Here is an 18647-nt window from a genome sequence, read left to right on the forward strand (position 1 = left end):
ATTACCAAGTGAGCTTCATAAGGGTGTTCACATACACAATAAGTAGTATTAGAGTCTACGTAATCTAGATTGTTTGCAATGGCGAAAAATGGTATAATGATAATCGACGGTTCCAATGTGATGAAGCATTTTGATGGAAAATCAAACTTTACATTGTGGTAAAGGAAGATAAAAAATATTCTTATCCAACAAAGGTTTCATAATTGCATTTGAGGCATTGATGGGAGGATAAGGTGCATTTTGTACTAGTGGCAAGTGAAGGAGATCCAACTACATTTCAAGAAGCTATTGAAAGTAATGAAAAAGAAAGTTGGATGGATGAGATGAAATATCTTCATAAGAACTCCATTTAGGAGTTGATTCCTAAATCTAAGGAGAAAAAACTGGTTGATTGCAAATGGTTATTTAGGAAGAAAGAGGAAATGTGTGAGAATGAGGCACTAAAGTTCAAAGCAAGGTTGGTTACAAAGGAGTATTCACAAAAGAAGGGTAATGATTATAATGAAATCTTCTCTCTGATAGTGAAGCACACATCTATAAAGGTGTTGTTGGCTATGGTAGCGTACTTCGACTTGGAGTTGGAACAACTTGATGTGAAAATGACATTTCTTCATGGGAACTTGGATGAGGTCATTTACATGGCTCAATCGAAAGGGTTCATTGAAGTTTGAAAAGATCTTATTTGTAGATTGAAGAAGTCACTATATGGGCTCAAGCAATCTCCAAGGCAATGGTACAAACGGTTTGATTCCTACATGTTGAAAATTGGTTGCAAAAGGTTTGCATATGATTGTTGTGTTTACTCTTATGTGTTTGATGATAGTATTATTATTCTCTTGATGTTGTATGTTGATGATATGCTCATAGCATGCAAGGATATGGTGAAGGTTAATGAACTCAAAATATTTTTGAGTAGGGAGTTCGACATGAAGGATCTTGAGATGGCTATTAAGATTCTTGGGATGGAGATAAAGAGAGAGAAAATTGGAAAGTTTTGATTGCCTTAAAAGAAGTATATCCAAAAGATACTAATAGTTTAGTATGCTTGATGCTAAATCAGTTTCTACTCCTTTCGCTTCACACTTTGTTTTGAGTACAAAACAATGTCCTTCCACCAATGCCAAAGCAGAAGAGACGATGAAGGTTCCATATCTAGTGTCATGGAGTGTCTCATGTATGCTATGGTATGCACAAGACCTAATCTTTCTTAAGTCGTTGGCGTGGTTTCTAAATACATGGTGAATCTGGGTAAAGAGCATTGGAAAACAATCAAGTGGGTTTTTTATTATTTGAAAAGCACAAGAAACTTCGGAATAATATTTGTAAGACAACATGGGGTTGCTAGTGTTTTTAGTTATGTGGATTTTGATTATGTCGGAGATCTTGACAAGAAGAGGTCCACTACAGGTTATGTTTTCACATTGGGTGGAAGTTCGATTTCTTGGAGATCAATTCTACAAACTACAAGTGCATTGTCTACTATCGAAATGGAGTATATGGCTATAACAGAAGCATCTACAGAAGCTATATGGTTGAGTGGGTTAGTAAATGACTTAGGATTGAAACAAGACTCGGTGAAGCTCAAATGTGATAGTCAAAGTGCTATTTGCCTTGCTAAGAACCAAGTGCTTCAGGCTAGAATGAAATACATTGATGTTAGATTTCATCAAATACGAGATTGGGTAAACTTGGGAGAAATGAATATTGAAAAGGTTCACATTGATGAGAATGTTTCGGATTTTCTCACTAAGCTGATTACAAGGGACAAATTCGAGCATTGCTTGTTGAGATTGGAAGGCATCTCTTCACTTGAGTTACATGGAGATGTGAGGTTTCTCATCAAAGTAGAGGTGTCATAAACACATTGAGGTTCCAACATTTCCAAGGGTCAAAGAGTTTGTCACCAAGGTGGACATTGGTGAAGTATGACTCAAAAATCAATTAGGCCCGATTTAAGTGTGTGTATTGTTGAGTCGGTGCAAGTTAATTTGGATTGGACTTGTAACTTAAGTAAGTGACCCATTTATTTGGTGCTTTTAAAAAGAGTTTTGTTCTTTTATTGTAAGAAGTCTAATTTCAAGTATAAGTCTTTTATAGAGAAAAGAGTAGAGAAAGAAAGAAATCCAAGAGAAGAAAGGTTGAGAGATTTGGAAAGATTGAGATCTAGAAGAAGATGAATCTAAGTGATAAAGGGAGTCCTTGTATTGATTTGGCCCGTTTTTTTTATAGTAAAATCGAGCTCCAATGCTCATACCTCCTTGGACGTAAACTTTGGGTGAACCACGTAAAATCTCGTATTGTGGATATAGTGTTCTTACTCTTTTCTTTGTGTGGTTGTTTATCTTCTTTGCATTTGTTACTATTAGTTGAGTTATCTTTCATTATCATTATCAAACAAGGTATTGGGAAGTGTAGCATATAAGGTGTTTGGTTAAGTGCCCAATAGGTGTTTGACTAAATTACTAAGTGATCTTCACATGGGTGTTCACATACACAATATTTTAGTAACCACTAATTTTATAAATAAAGATCTCTAGGACTGTAAAACATGTAAGAAAATAGTGATTGTTTTTGTTATGTCCCATGGATGTAAACACAATCCTGAACCATGTAAATCCTTATGTGCAATTTTGTCTCTTTACTATTTAGAATTTCCACAAAAATTAGATTTTTGAAATAAATAAATAAAAAGTTTTCTTTGAGGTTCATTGGGTTAACTCATTTGACTACACCCAAATTTTAGAAACTTAGGACCTCTATTTCCACTACGTTAACATATTTTAGAATGGAATTAGTTTTCTAATCCTTTAAGATCTCTTAGCAATTTTGATCCACATTTTTTTTGAATAATTCTAAAGTGACCTTCATTAGAATAGTTATAGATCACTTGTGTACTATTGGGAGATGCAATGTATAAAGCAGGGGCAACCCTATTGTTAATTTTACGCACACAAGTATATCTATCGAAACAAGTAATAAAGTGATGAGAAAATATCGTTCCCATGGACACTAAATACCAATCAATTGCTAATTACTAATTTATCTCACTCTAATTTTATCTAGATAATAATAAAAATGGGATTTAAAAATTAACAAGGAGAATAATACAGATAATAAATTTCAAGATTAAGATCAATGAATGATGAAACCTAGGCTTATAATTTCCCTCAAACAATCAATTTGATTAAATTCTCCTTCATTCTATGATAAATTAATCTAATATGATTGTCACCCAAGAGTACTAAATTCTTTACAAGCTTCTGTCGATGGTCATGTAAAAATATCTTCCTAGATTAACTCCATATATATTTATGAGAATTAAATCAAGAAGAATTCATTAAGAATAAACTCTCATAAAGGATGTACATGCAACGTGAGTATATGTTTATCTCAAATTAACATATGTTATTCTATCTAGGTAATGAAAACAAAACAACTCTATTGATATTATTAAGGTTTACCAATTTAATTCAATCAATAGTCAGTTAATTAAATCGCATTAAACATAGGATAAAGTAAATAATCATATGTAGAAATAATCATAGAAGAAAGAAAGAAAATTACTCAAGCATCATGAATGAGTTCCATTATAAACCTAGAATGTAAATTAGTTTATCATTGAAAATAAAATGCAATCACACAAATATTCAGTCATTCTTAGAGATTATAAAAATCAAGAGAAGAAATAAAATTCAGGAAATAAAACTTTAGAGTCGATCTCCAATTCTCTTCCTTCTTCTCAACCTTGTGCCTCTAAGAAAATAAAAAAATTGTGACCCCTTTAAAAATCTTAATTTCTACTATTTATAGGTATGGAGTCATTAGGGTTAAGTGTCCCTCAATTTTCATTTAATTAAGTTCCAAAAATCAATGAATAATGCTGAAAACGTAACTGGGCTGCGGCCTCAAAACATGCCATGCTGCAACCCTTTGGATTTTGAGCGGAGTTTGCACAACTTGACTTTAGGCCGCGATTTAGAACTAATTGAGGCTGTGGCTTGAAATTTTTTTAGCTTGTATGCATTTTTCTTTCTTTCGAGAGTGAACTACTTTTGAGCTAGAATTTCTTCTAAGTGTTGCAATTATCTTGATGCTCCATAATGCTCCTAAGGTGCAAAATGAACACAAAAACCAAATAAAAACACAAAATCATACAAAAACATAAAACAAGATAAATTTAAATAAAAACAATTAAAAGACTCTAAAATTAACAAAATATTAGATTTGAAAGTGGTTAAATAAAACCCACTCATCAAACCTTCTCCTTGCAAGTCAGATTTGTAAGGATCAGTTAGGCCCATGGGCTTTAACATGGTATTAAAGGGGGTAACCTCAGTGATGGGTATGGTTAGTATCTCCAACCCTACGTGGAGGGGGAGAGCCGAGTGTCTCCACCTTGGCATTGAGGGGGAGTGCCAGAATAGTCCCACATTGCTTATGTACTATTGGGAGGTGTAATGTATAAAGCGGGGGCAACCCTCTCCTTGCAAGCCGGATTTGTGAGGATGAGTTAGGCCCATGGGCTTTAACAACCTTAACATTGTATCTCATATCGCACATCGTGATGTGAAAGTGTGTAAGAACCATAGATGCTTTTCATCGAGAAACAAATCAACAAGTAAAATACCCTTATTTAATCAATAATAATTTTCTTAACGAGGACTTCTCCCTTCAATTGATCTCCTATTAGAGCCTTCTGATTGAATTACTTCGTACCCACTTCTCGATCAAAATAGGCTTTATTGATAGAAAAATTACATTTCACCAAGATATGTTGATATGATTTTTTTTTTATTTGAGACTATTTTTCAATTACATGTGGTGAATTACTATAGAAATTTCAATTATTATGCCATACTATGCAAAACAAAAAAAAAAAAAAAAAACAAATTATTCATTCTTTTCAACTTGTGTAAGGCCTGTTGGATGCAAACAACTTGTAACTCAATATTAAAGGTTCCTAATTGTCTCATTTCCTGATGAAAGTAAGGAAAAATACCAAGATTCCAAGTTTGGTGAGGTTCATACAACATTTCTAAATATAACATGCATCGAGATGTCTCAAAGGAATATGGTGGTGGAAAAATTTTAAGCTCACCAATCATCTTAGGCAATTAGAGCAATAGAAATCGTAAATGAAACCTTGGTGATGGACCTGATGAAAATTAAGCAATGCAATATGGGGTTGTAGTCATTTCCAATGTTCAATCTTAATCACAATATTAATTGCATCATAACTCAAGATGTAAATAGTATTATGACTAAAAAGAAAGAATATAGTACAATTGTTATAAGAGCCAATTAGCGTTATTTTCCTCTAAGATTAATTATATTAGTTCCAAATGATTCCTATTAACAAAATATCATCTTCAGTCATAATATATATCACAAAGTTATGCAGTGGGTAAAACCGTGAAATCACTTGAAGTAAAAGGCTTGATTGTGTCACGTCTTCGTAGGATGTTCTTACAAGATCAACTTCTAATTTTGTGTGTAAGAGTTAAACCCGGATAAACAATTTTGTCTCATGTGTAAAAAACGAAGATAATGAACGATCAATTCACTATGTGAAAAAAGCTCATATTTGACAGTCTTAGTTTGTCAAATTTTGAGAAATTTGACAGACCCTCCCGTCAAGTATACTCGTCAAATATTCTCTTGTGAATTTTTTTTTTTTTTTTGACGGCCCTAGACTATCAAATTATTGGAGAATGGGCATTATAAAAAAAAAATAAAAAAATCCAGAGTATGACCGTCAAATTTGGAGGTTTAACAAACAATAACACGGTCCTCAAATTCACCAATCATAATGAATGAAATAATAATAAAAAAAATCAGAAAAATAAAAAACAAAAGAAAAATCATAGAACAAGAATATGATGGGCATCCATATTGACTGAAGAAGAAAGAAAAGAAAACTAAATCAGTATTCATGAATTAATATTTTGAAATTGAAATAGACCCAACTTCACATTAAATTGAAGAAAAAAGAAGAGAAAACTGAAGAACAAAATCTGGAAAATCTGAGTAAGAGGAAAAAATAGATTTGGTGGCCCAATTGATTTCCTTCACTGACATGCACTTGTTGATTGCTTCTTTGTAGCTGTGACCTTCTTCGCAGCCTCTTTTAGAGTATCCATTGCCACATTATAAACATGTACAGATTTTACCCCTTCATCAATTGCTTAACCAACACTTGTATGATGGTAGATGCATTCACATACCCATCAAAAAAATGAGTTTATGCTATCACTCCCCTGAGTTATAGACATTTCCCCAAGGAATGTGTCCTGCATGATGGTAGTTTTTGGTGTAAAACTCAACGTGCTGGTGCAATACACGCGAAACCCAATATGCTTTACAGCAAGACCAGCGTCCTTGCACCCAGTAAAGAAAAGTGCTTCATCTTCTTTACCACTTCTACATCTCCAACTCATTAAGAATGCTGGCCATGGTAACCCCACATCTGTTCCTGCAAAGCATATAAATTGATCTCAACTTATCAAATTTAATTCATTTGATATTTCACTCAAATTCTAATATTAATTAGCATAATACCCGTCTGATTATCCTGAGAGGTTCCAGGACTCGCTTTCTTATCCTTCGGCTTGTAAGCTTTGAGTAGGTAGGACAATGTCTTGATCTAGTTTGGATATTGTTTCACATCTACAAACAGAAAAGCCCAACAACAACAAAAAAGTTAAGACTTGGAACTTGGTTTGGTACTCTATATCTAGTCTGGGTGTTGGAAATTGGCTACGTTAACTTGCTGAGTGTTTTTAACTACTCTTTTGCGAATGTAAATGGCAACGTTAGATCAAAAACAAACCTTACATGGTAGGATATCACTAGCAATGACCAAGTCCCAGTTTGGATCACTAGTCGGAAATGTGTCTCCCCATGAATCTGAACAAAATCGAAATATGTGAGTTAATTAAATTACCAAGCCCTTTACAAAGAGAGGAAAACAAAGCACTCATTGCAATCCTTCATCCTCTGCAGCACAAGGGGATGCAATTGGTGCTTTAGATTGCCTTTTTTCCATAATGAATTAATATATAAGTTGTAGGTATCCATAGAAGGAAAACACACGTCGGATATGTGGCAACATGGGTAATATTCCATTAACCCTACAATTATGGGCTATGTTCTCTTCAACTTCCTCGTCATTGAAGTCTGAAGTTGTGATGTCAACTCCAATTTTTTTTTGCAGAAAGATGGCTAAAACTCCAGTGCCTCTGTCGTGGAATAAATAAAAGAAACACTTGTCAAGACAAATTTTAATATGGATACTTCAACCCTACCTATTGATACAGTTTATCTAATACAAATGTCCAAGAAATCATTCATGAAATTGTAAAGATATGTTGCACATTACAAGTAAATGAGAGTTAGGATGGGTTTGAAGGAGCAGGGAAGAAATAAGACATGCTTGAAAAAGATCTCTAAATCACTTCATCTGTCCAGCCCAGATACGAACTATAGAACCCATAGATGGGGCCATCAAATGGTAGGCCTAGAGTCTCCTAAACTCCTCTTTAAGTGTGCAATATGTCCTGATTTTGGGCATATCGTTCATATCTGATTTGTACTTTGTAGTACTAAGATTCAGGTCTCTTTTGCACATAGTCACATAAACATGTGCATGAGCATACAATTGCAATTGTAGCAAGGTTAAACTGCATACAACAAGAATGAAAATATGTACGAGCTAAGGATAACCACACAACAACTCATATTGTAATCGTGATTCATGAAACATGCCTGCCCAACTCGATGATGCGTCGTCCTTCTAACAAGGATTGGTGTTGAACTAACCATTCTGCAAATGCAAATGTTCCCAACCAAAGCAAGTTGGCATTCAACTAATGAAATGAGAACTCTCTGATAAGCAAATCCTGTAGACAATCCAGAAATTTTAGCGAAGGTGGCAAAGAGTTTATTTTTATAGTTAGAAAAAAAAATGAATTTTACTTAAATTCTTTCCCACTTTTAATTGCAACATTCAAGTCCTCGGGAATCTGAGGAGGCTTAAATTATTTCACCGGCGTAATCTTCCCCTCTTTGATCTAAGATAAAAAAAAAAAAAATCAATCAGTCATGCCAAATAAGCCAGTGATGGGTTTTATGGCATAAGTTTGCCCAAGCATCAGAAATGTTAAAGAAACATCCGTATGCAGAATAATAGTGTGTGATGTGTGATGACACATACAAGTTTCTCAAACAGGTCTAAGAGAAACCCCCTTCAAGTCATTACTTTACAAAGCATTATAACACATTCAAACAACTTCAGTAGTTGTTTACAATTAGGATTAGGCCCATTTATAAATATATGACTCTTAATCTTTACTAAATAAAGTATATATTTATTCGACTAACCCAACAAATGTTGTAGGAATCAAATAAAGCGATGGTCTCTCCAAACACTTGCCTAGCTAGCATTCCAATTAAGAAACAGGTGGAGACTCAAAAACATAAAGCATCTGATTCCTCTCTTACTCCAAAACCAAAGAGAGACCAACATATCTAAGTACTTGGTGATCCATAAAAATTAAAAGGATTCACCAGTTCAAATAGGTCTGTCCTGAACAAGTGAGATAGACAAGAAAATGAAATTAAAAAATAATATGGTGTACAAAATGAAAAACCATCAAGAAAATGAAATTGAAGTTCTATGAATAATATAATTATGCATGCAATAAATTCCAGTACTAACAATTCTCAATTTACCAAGGGAAGAAGACAAAAAAGAAAGAACAAGTAAAAGAAAAAAATCCCATCCAAGATTTCATTCACATTTTCTCCATCTATCATTACATGAAAACTAGAAAATTCGACAGAAAAAATTGACAGGCTAAAGCCCATGAATTTTAGAAACTGAATTTTAATGGTTTAGGACCGTCGAAATTCTAGATATTTCCAAATCCGAACGTCGTTACTATGCTCCAACCAAAATGGTGTGTGTGGGTGAAATAAGGAGGGGAGTGGTGTAGCAGTGTTACCAACGGAATTCTAGTAACTAAATATGTTGAATATAGAACTACGTACGATGTGGGTCTTGGAAAGGGTAAAAGAGATGATCAAATGGTCATGACATTGGAATAATCCATGCCAAGCATATAACCAAATATCATCCTACCATTATGAGAAAACAAAGGAAGAAACTCACAAAAGGGGAAGGTATTCTACCAGTTGGCATCCATGCCTTACAGATCGCTTCTCTATTGTTCTTGCGGCCAAACCTCGTAACTATTCCTATCATAGCTAATGGCCTTTTCGTGTGATTCCCATTAGTTTCTGACAAGTGCTTTGAAACATAACCTTCCTATCTTGCGGCTGCCAACTCTATTTCAAGGGCTGATAACTTCTTCTGTTGTTCCCTGACAAATACAAGATCCATCATCCAACCCTCAACATAATAAATATAGTAGAACATACTTCAAATTAAATCAACAGAGATGCTAACTATAATCATATTACCTGCAAGCTATGACTTTTAGTGTGTCATCAACTGATATAGTTGACTGCCCTTGAAAACAGACAACCTCTCATCAATTTAAATTATCCCATCGAAAAGTCCCAAATAAAAAATTGTTTTTCATCGATAATTCCCAGAAAAAGGAGTCTTTTTTTCATACAGGTCTAAGTCTGAAGATGGGGTTTCGATCATAGCTCTATGGAATTACCACATATAGACTTTTACCACCTCATTAAGGTGACATTTTAAAGAAATAATGTGTCTTTACAACTCGAACAAAGCACTCGACCATCTATTTTTTCCAATTGCCGATAGTCCAGATCAATCATGACACACCAATTGCACGAAATTTTTTTACGATGAAGACGTGTGACACGCAACACTGCATTTTCAACTAAAATCACTGGTCCTAGTCACCAACCTAAAAATAAAAATTTGAAACAAAAAGTTACCTAACCAGTAATCCTATCAAGCTCTTTGATTAAATAAACAAAAATGCAAACAAGATTGGAAACTCATCGGCTGACAACATAAATCACAGCCATTGAGGCGAACATAGATAACATGAGAGCAGAAAGGAGTACAAGATCCTTATCGTTCCAACACAAAATCCAATGATCGGAATACATAATACAACGATAAAGAATTATATGTTTGTATGTTAATATTATGAGTGAGCAAATTTTGATATTTTCATTTCTAACAAATGAAACTAGGGAAATTAACTTAACCACTAGAGAAGAAAAAAAAGAAAGGTTCGAGAATAAAATGAGGGCCACACAACACATTGCCTAAGTCAAGATTCAAAAGCCAATCTTGCCCTGGGGTGTGCAAGGAGGGGACTTGAAATACCAGTGATACTCTGCCATAACTTCCAAGTGATTCACTTATTATTTGACACATAAGTACTTTCATATCATTTCCATAATGTTTTTATTGTGCTTTCTTTTTTTACTTGACTTCAACAGGAAAATCTGAGGTTGAACATGAAACCTCATGATTGCAACAGAGTACCATAAAAGTTTTAAACCCAAACATTGTGATTTTAGGACCAAATGGTGTAGCAAATATTTTCGCCAGTCTATAAAATATAAGCACACTTCTTTCTACAAGTTAAGAAAATTGAAAATGAAAAGTTAAGCTCAAGTAAGTAGCCCTGATGATATGAGAGACTCCATTATGATCATGAAATTAAGTTTGGATAAGCAACAACATTCAATCTTTCCATGTAAATAAAACTTTCAGAAACTAAATCTGCCACAAATGATCATGAAATGTTTTATAAATGAAATAGTAATGTGGGGTGAACATGAACAAATACTTCAGCACATCCAGTATTCAATAACTGAAAGCGTGAATCTAAAACACATATTCTTTGAGGGAGCTTACAAGTCCTCTAGTTTTGATAGAGCAGAAAAACTGTTTGGAATTGGCCCTTCAAGTATTGTCCCTTGAAGTCTCCTGTGAATAACAACAATGCATTGGTCAATAGAATTTGTACAAATTTTCATAAGCATCTTAAAACTTTGGACGCACATTGAGAACTGTGCATACAGGTCAATGAGTTCTGTAAAGGTCCCAATGAACTCTGGTAACTTTCCAGAAAAGTGATTATCAGATGCCCAATTGTAACAGAAGAAATATGAATACCCATTAACCAACTTACAAGAACAAAAGTCAAAAAATACATTTGGCTAAAATTACAATAAAATGCAGCATCTGTTTCTTGCATTTGTGAAATGTATTTATTCTACTTTCATGTGTCACAACTACAGAATCAAGTTGAGAAAATGAGATTCTAATTCTAAAGTCTGAAACCAGTTTCTCAAAAACAGTATAAGAAGAAAACAAGATCCTGAATTTTGAATATCTATTTATATAATAACAATCCAATATCAGCATCTAACAATCTGAACCAAATATTAACAAATCAAATATAACGAGAATATTTTCAAAAAAATTACATGATTTGAACCAAGTATAACTAGAATTTCCCCCCCAAAATACTGCTATACATTCAAGATGGAATCCAAAATACAAACATTCAACAAAAAAATAACCATGCTGCAATTAAAACACCAACTCAATCTTTGAAAACATAGTTTTAAAATCAGATCTACAAATCACCATCATAAAAATGAAAAAAAAGGAACCTTGATCAAGACAGATGAGAGAGCTGGAGAGGTGGGATTCTGAGGGATGATCGACTGGTTCAACAGATCTGGCTTCGAGAGATCACTTTAAGGCTCCATTTAACCCTAGATCTCATCTTCACTCCATCATTTCTGTGTCGAGAGATCAGATACAAAGAGAGAGATGTGATCGAGGGAGACAAATAGAGAGAGCAATTCTCACAATCAGGAGAGCTTCTCACAAACCAGAGAGAGAGTGAGAGAGATGGAAAAAAATGTAGAGAAGTTTCTCACAATCGAGAGCTTCTCACGAAGCAGCGAGCGAGAGAGAGAGAGAGAGGGGGAAAACGCACTGAAACCAGAGACAAAGTGAGTGAGAGAGAGAGAGAGAGAGAGAGAGAGAGGAGATAAAAGTCGCACTAATTTTCTCAAAATTTCGTGGGCCGTGGCTGTCAAATTTTAATTTCTAAAATTCGTCGGGTCCAGTCCGACAATTTTTCCCTTTAATTTTCATAGTTTTCACGTAGTGCAAGTTGTAGAATAGATGGAAAGAAAATTTTGCCAATCTTTCACTTATATAAATTATGAACATATTTTGTCCTTACCACATCTATTTTGACCTTTCAACTGAGGCTTGCCATTTTTTACATTATATCATGTAATGTTATATACATTTTATAAATGATTTTTCGTACAAAATAAATATTTGAATGATCTAAATGTAAACTATGTAAGAAAACAATTGACATATGGTTTCAATTCAATCTTCTTATTTTGATGACTGAAAATTAATTATGATGCAAAATAAAATTAATGAGACTTTAACTTTTTTTAGGGGATTTTTTTTTAAACCTAAATTAAATATTATTTTTAATAAAAGATAGGTATTTTTTCAAAATTACAAAAACAAACCTTGAATGGTTATTGAAGAACCGTTTTTAAGAAAATACAAAAAACCTAACTTGAATGGTAAATTTTTTAAGTTTTCATGAAAAACCTAAAATTGACTGGTAGATTTTTCAAGTTAGCATGAAAAACTAACAATTCAAATGTGGGTTTTTTGACTTTTTAAAATAACTACCATTCAAGAGTAGGTTTTTTGAGTTTTTCAAAAACCTACCATGCATTGACTTGGTCTCATTCATGGGAGAGTTGAGACGTCAAAACGAGTTGTAGGACTTTTTGAGGGGGCAGTGCCTGTGATCGTGGAATTAGTCTCACCCACGATATCAAAAAAATAAAAATAAATAAATAACTAAGACCAAGATCATGGTTGTGAAGCATGTCCGTTCAAGGTGTGTTTTTGTAAAAATTTAATTTTACAAAATAGTACATAGTATTTAATTAAAAATAGTATTTAATTTAGATTTTTTTATAAAAATTTTCCTTTTTGTATATAGTAATTTTACAATACTTCACATGCAACTCACGTGCACTTTAATAATAATGTAAAAGACAACTTGAAGATTCTCTCCACTCATTCACGCAAGAGAGAATTGTTTAATATATATATACATAATAAGTGATTTGCATCTTATGGAACTCTTATATTTAAGGACTGTAGAATCGTGTGGACTCTTTAATAATGTGTGGATAGGATTAGGACCCTAAAACTCCTTTTTGGTAAACACTCTTAAAGCATGTGGACTCTCCAACCGTGTGTGCACACATTAGATAAACATGTGGACTTTTCAAGGAATCATCCATGGTTCAATGCACACCTCCACATTAGAACAATGTTGAACGTAGTGACGTAGGAAGTCACTTTAGCTTTATTCATTTTTTTTTAGGTTTATTATATCTTTCTGTCAAATCGTGTATGATCACCTTGTCATCAAAATTTTTTTTTTTTCCATGTAGTTCATTTATTGACTCTATCAAGATAAGATTTTACAATACCCACATGATTAAAATTACTATTCGAAAACAAGAATCATGTCTAGAGAACGTGAAAAATAATTAAATCCATTATCACGATTGTTGAATCCAATACCATTCAAAAGATTATATCAATTCTTTTATTAAATAAAAGAAAGATTAGAGAACCTAAATTATTGGAAGACCTGAAGAAGAAGCAAGGGTTTGGAAGTTGAAAGCAAATATTTCAGAGAAAAAGATAAATCAAAAACTTGTCATGGTAGAGTTGAAAGATGGCGAATAAGGTAAAAATTTAGATTTTGTAAATAAATAAAAAATATGTCAACCAACTGAGATATGGGTTTTAGCCCAACAATGGGTGGTTAATTTAAGTAACTAATAACGACGCACCAAATCAATAACAATAGCTCTTTTGAAATATAAAAGTACATAAACCACGCTTCAATATTACATTGTAAGGTTTAATATCTAATTAACCAAACATCATTACTTATTGAACATTAAACTTATGTTCCAATACTAATAAAAAGACTTGAAGAATCACCCTCTAAACCAAATATTTTTAAGGTTATATGTGATAATCAGGCTTTAGTAAGAGTGATGTGGAGTTGCAACAAGAAGAAGAGGAGATTTCTTGTGGACTGTTAGGCCTGAGCATTCAGCCATGTCAAAATCTTCTGTGCTTACACCCTCGGGCAAACTCCAGTTAAATTGGTATAGAAGATTAGCTAATGCAATTTTAGTATTAGCAATTGCAAAGGGAGCTCCAGGGCACCCTCTTCTTCCCGCCCCAAATGGAATCAACTCAAAATCGTGTCCTAAGTAATCTATAGAAGTACTCAAGAACCGCTTCGGTTGAAACTCCTCAGGTTGTTCCCATGTTTCGGGATCCATTCCGATAGCCCAAACATTGATGAAAACTCTAGTTTTGGCAGGAATGTCATAGTCTTGTAGTTTTACGTCTTGGATTGATTCTCGCGGAAGTAGTAAAGGATCTGGAGGATGTAATCTTAGAGTCTCCTTGATCACCAAATGTAAGTAGTGCATCTTGGCCAGATCGTCCTCGGTGATGTATAGCTTTGTACCAATTATCTCCCTTATCTCCTCTTGTACTTCCTTGATAATCTTTGGGTGTCTCATAAGTTCTGCCATCGCCCATTCTAGAATTGTATGTGATGTATCAGTTCCACCAGCAAACATATCCTACAAAAGTAGATAAAAATAAGAAAGTTTTAGATTTAACTACACATTCATTGATAGATACTGTGAAACGTTAGGGTTTGCATGATTGTGCCAAAAAAGGGCAGAACAAATAGTTTTCCCCAAAAAGTTTAATTCATTATGCATTAGCATCTGTATTTATTCGAGAAGAGGGGTGGGAAAATGATTTGGCGTACATTTTAGGAAAGACAATTAATTTTTCCAGAGAACAATATTTTCTCTTTAAGGTGGGGAAATATATATTATCTGATCTGACCCTATGCACAAATGATATTCGTGAGGAGTTACCACACCCACAAGTCTAACAACTCGCCCTCTCGACATTTTCCTATTTACGTGCAATCAAACACCTATGCATAATTTCCTTGAAAATCCATATTTTCAAGAATAATTTCATTGAGAAATTAATTTTTTTTTCGTGGCAATCATAACATCTATCAACGAGTATAGTGCCCTATTTGATTTGCAGAATTTGTACTCTTGAGAATTCAACTTTGAGAAGTGGTCTATGGACTGTTACTCCTAAAAGTTGATGATAGAAGTGTAACCAACTCCAATGAAAATGAAATGATCGCAATTGCTACTACAAAAAAATCTTTAGACATCACTTTCTTTTAAATAAACATTAGTTTTTAAATCTGAAGTGCATTCTTCAAAGGTGGAGGGATTGCGTGAAAAAGTATGGGACTTTATTCATCAGTTTATGTTTGATCTTTAAACATTGGTATTGAAAAAATCGGTGTTTAAAAATAACCTTTTACATGCACTTTTTCATCCGAAGAATAAAAATCACCCCTATATACAACACCTTTTCTTATAGACATCATTTAAAAAATGATGTCTAAAGTCTTTTTCCTAGTATGTACCAATAATACTACTTGATCCCTTAACTTTTTTTAATTATAATTCCCATCACATGGGTATCCCTTCTCTGCGCTAAAAATCCCCCTTGAACCCCTTAATATGATTGCACTAAAAAAAAATCCAGTTTCTATTCTTTTGAAAGCTTAAATTAGTGTAACACACCTTTACCTTCTTTAAATTGAAAGTTGTACTCTTTTTAAAGTTTAAATCTTCCATTTTGTTTCTTGAGATTGGTGCAATAAAAATAGACGGAGAAGTGCAATTGGTAGGAATTTTTAAAAAGTTAAAAAATAAATAATATTATATTAAGGTGGGGTGCAACTGGCGTCTTGTGGTCATCATGTAGTCTATGTTTGGTAACACTCCTGAAGTTTCTTCCAGTGTCCCCCCCTCCCCACCCATCATTTCAATCTGAATTTCGAATATGAAGTCAAAAATCTGAAACAAAATAAATAGAAATAAAGCTTTTGAAGTATGAATTTGAAAGGTGGACCACCTCCATTCAGACTTCAAAAAAGTTACCGAACACACACTTAGTTTTATTTATTCGGCAGATATTTTCAAAATATTGAAGTCATCTTAGATCTTGAATGAGTCTATGTGATGGGCAAGTCACATTCAATATCTCGCCTCATGGCCTTCTAGAGTAATGGGATGACTCTTTTAGTCTATTTTATTTGTTTTTGGAAAAAACTATAAAATTTGATTGCATAACTCACAAGTCGAGTTTATGATTCAACTTGGTGCATTTCCGAGATGACGTGGAAAAATTTCTGACTTGGAAAATTTTGGTTAAGCGTCAAACGAATTTCAGCACCGAGTCATCTCGAAATTCAATTGAGTTAAATTAACTTATCCCAGTTTTGGGTAGACTCAACGAGTTTTAAAACATAGCTTACCAGGATAACAGCTTTGATACCGTCTCTCTCAATGGGAATACTGATGGAGCTATCCTTCTCAACTGCAAGCATAACGTCCACAAAGTCTTCCACACCTTCACAACCATTCTGTCCACCACCACTGCCATTTCGCTTCATAGTCTGAACATGTTCTTCAATAACTCCTTCCAGAAAACAATCCAATTCTCTAAAGTTCTTCTCCACCCTTGCATTCAGACCATTAAAATAGTTCACCCAAGCAAGCCAAGGTATGAAGTCTCCCACGTTGAAAACACCAAGCAAATACACAAACTCCTTAAGCCTCCTCCCAATATCCTCCTCACAGTACTTCCTTCCCAATGCAACCCTACAAATTATATCATGGGTGAAGGAAATCAATATTTCACTCAAATTCACCCTAGTCGATTGGCGTATCTTTTCCATCATTAATACCGTCTCTTCTTCTCTTACAGATCGAAATGATTGCACCCTTTTGGTACTAAGAAGCTGTAGTATACAAATCATACGCATCTGTCTCCAGTACTCACCATAAGGTGCGAAAGCGATGTCCTTATCGTAGAAAAGTCGCTTGGCAAAGCTCGCACTTGGCCTACTCGAGAAGACAAGATCATGGGTTTTCATGATCTCACGAGCTGCATTAGCGGATGATGCCACAAGAGTTGGGGATTGACAAAGGTGAATGATCATGAGAGGGCCATATTTTTGAGAAAGCGATCTAAGTTTACGATGAGGGAGGGTTCCTAGTTGATGAAGGTTCCCTATGAGAGGGAGTTTGGAAGGTGAAGGTGGTAGTTTTAGTCTCCTAGTACCAGCTCTACAGAATAATTTGAATATAAGAAGGAAACCAAGAAAAGAAAGAGAGAGAGAAAGAAGATCAAGTGAGTGTAGTTGTTGTTCTAAGCCTTTAAGTTTAGAAGACATTTTTTTTCCTCTTTGAAACATGGGGAGTCCTGAGGAACCTTTTTATAGAGCTCAAGTGAGGTTGAAAGGATGGGGAGACATCATCACTTGTGATGATTTGAAAATTCTAACTTTCACCATATATCAATCTCCATAACCAAAGAACAAAAGGTTACTCGTGGAATGTGTAGGATCGTTGGATCAGGTTTGTCCAGAACATATCCTTGTTGGACGGTGGGCCCAAGGCTAATTAATGTCGTTTAGCAATATTTCCTTTCTTGTTACGTGGTGACGTTTGCTTTTGATTCCACCTCACAACATAAGTTAAAAATGAGAGAAATGACACGACAACGAGTGACACACTGGGGTGTGAAGGCTTTGCTTTTGATTGATCTCGGCACCGTAGATACCGATTCGAAGTGGGACACATATATTTATAAGGTTACATTGTATATGGTTATAATCTTTTGATTCCATCAGGGAAAATTATTAAAAGAAAGTTAAATATTTAAATATTAAAAAAAAAAAATCTATCTTTTCAAATATTATAAAAAAAAATTAATTAAGTCATTGGACAGTCTAGCCTTTTAGAAATTTAGTAACTTGTTGGACTGTCCACGATTTTTAATGTAATTATAAAAGCACCCCTACGAATTAATAAGGGCAACTACACTATAGTCGAATTGTTTTGTCTTATATGAGTTAAAAGTTTCGAAAATTTTAAGTTTACCAATCATCTTAGGAATTGGAGCAATAAGAATCATAAATGAAACTTTGGTGATGGACTTGAAGAAAAGTAAGAAATGCAATATGGGTTGTAGTCATTTCCAATGTTCAATCTCAATCTCAATCATGATATTAGTTGTATTATAGCTCAAGACATAAATAGTATCACTGTTAAAAAGAAAGAATATAGAACAATCGTTATAAGAGTCAATGAGTATTATTTTCCCCTAAGATTAATTATATTAGTTCCAAATGATTCCTATTAACAAAATATCATTCTCAGACGTAATATATATCACAAAGTTATGCAGTGAGAAAAATCGTGAAATCACTTAAAGTAAAAGGTTTGCTTGTTTCAAGTCTTCGTAGGATGTTTTTACAAGATCAATTTCTAATTTTGTGCGTAAGACTTAAACTCAGAGAAGAAATTTTATCTCATGTGTTAAAAAAAATAGAAAATGAACGATCAAGTTGTAAAATAGATGGAAATAAAATTTTGCCGATATTTCACTTATATAAAATATGAACATATTTTGTCATTACCACATC

At 33.8% G+C, this 18647-nt stretch overlaps 1 protein-coding gene and 1 pseudogene across 2 annotated transcripts; both read right to left on the bottom strand.

Annotated features, from left to right (window-relative positions):
* Positions 1 to 5877: 5877 nt before the first annotated feature.
* On the bottom strand, positions 5878 to 12006 carry LOC147395023 (protein N-terminal and lysine N-methyltransferase efm7-like; annotated as a pseudogene). Its single transcript, XR_015181623.1, has 8 exons — positions 11632 to 12006; positions 10868 to 10939; positions 7991 to 8069; positions 7765 to 7898; positions 7093 to 7238; positions 6835 to 6906; positions 6559 to 6666; positions 5878 to 6472 (listed from the first exon to the last, which is right to left on the bottom strand). The product of XR_015181623.1 is annotated as a protein N-terminal and lysine N-methyltransferase efm7-like (transcript).
* Positions 12007 to 13839: 1833 nt separating this feature from the next.
* On the bottom strand, positions 13840 to 17755 carry LOC147395024 (cytochrome P450 71A1-like). Its single transcript, XM_086454255.1, has 2 exons — positions 16473 to 17755; positions 13840 to 14691 (listed from the first exon to the last, which is right to left on the bottom strand). The coding sequence occupies exons 1-2, from the start codon at positions 17412 to 17414 to the stop codon at positions 14077 to 14079; spliced, it is 1557 nt and encodes a 518-aa protein (XP_086310381.1). The 5' UTR covers positions 17415 to 17755; the 3' UTR covers positions 13840 to 14076.
* Between the last annotated feature and the right edge of the window lie 892 nt (positions 17756 to 18647).

This window comes from Akebia trifoliata, chromosome 9 (genome assembly GCF_017979445.1).
Source record: "Akebia trifoliata isolate Shusen 1 chromosome 9, ASM1797944v1, whole genome shotgun sequence".
NCBI lineage: Eukaryota > Viridiplantae > Streptophyta > Magnoliopsida > Ranunculales > Lardizabalaceae > Akebia > Akebia trifoliata.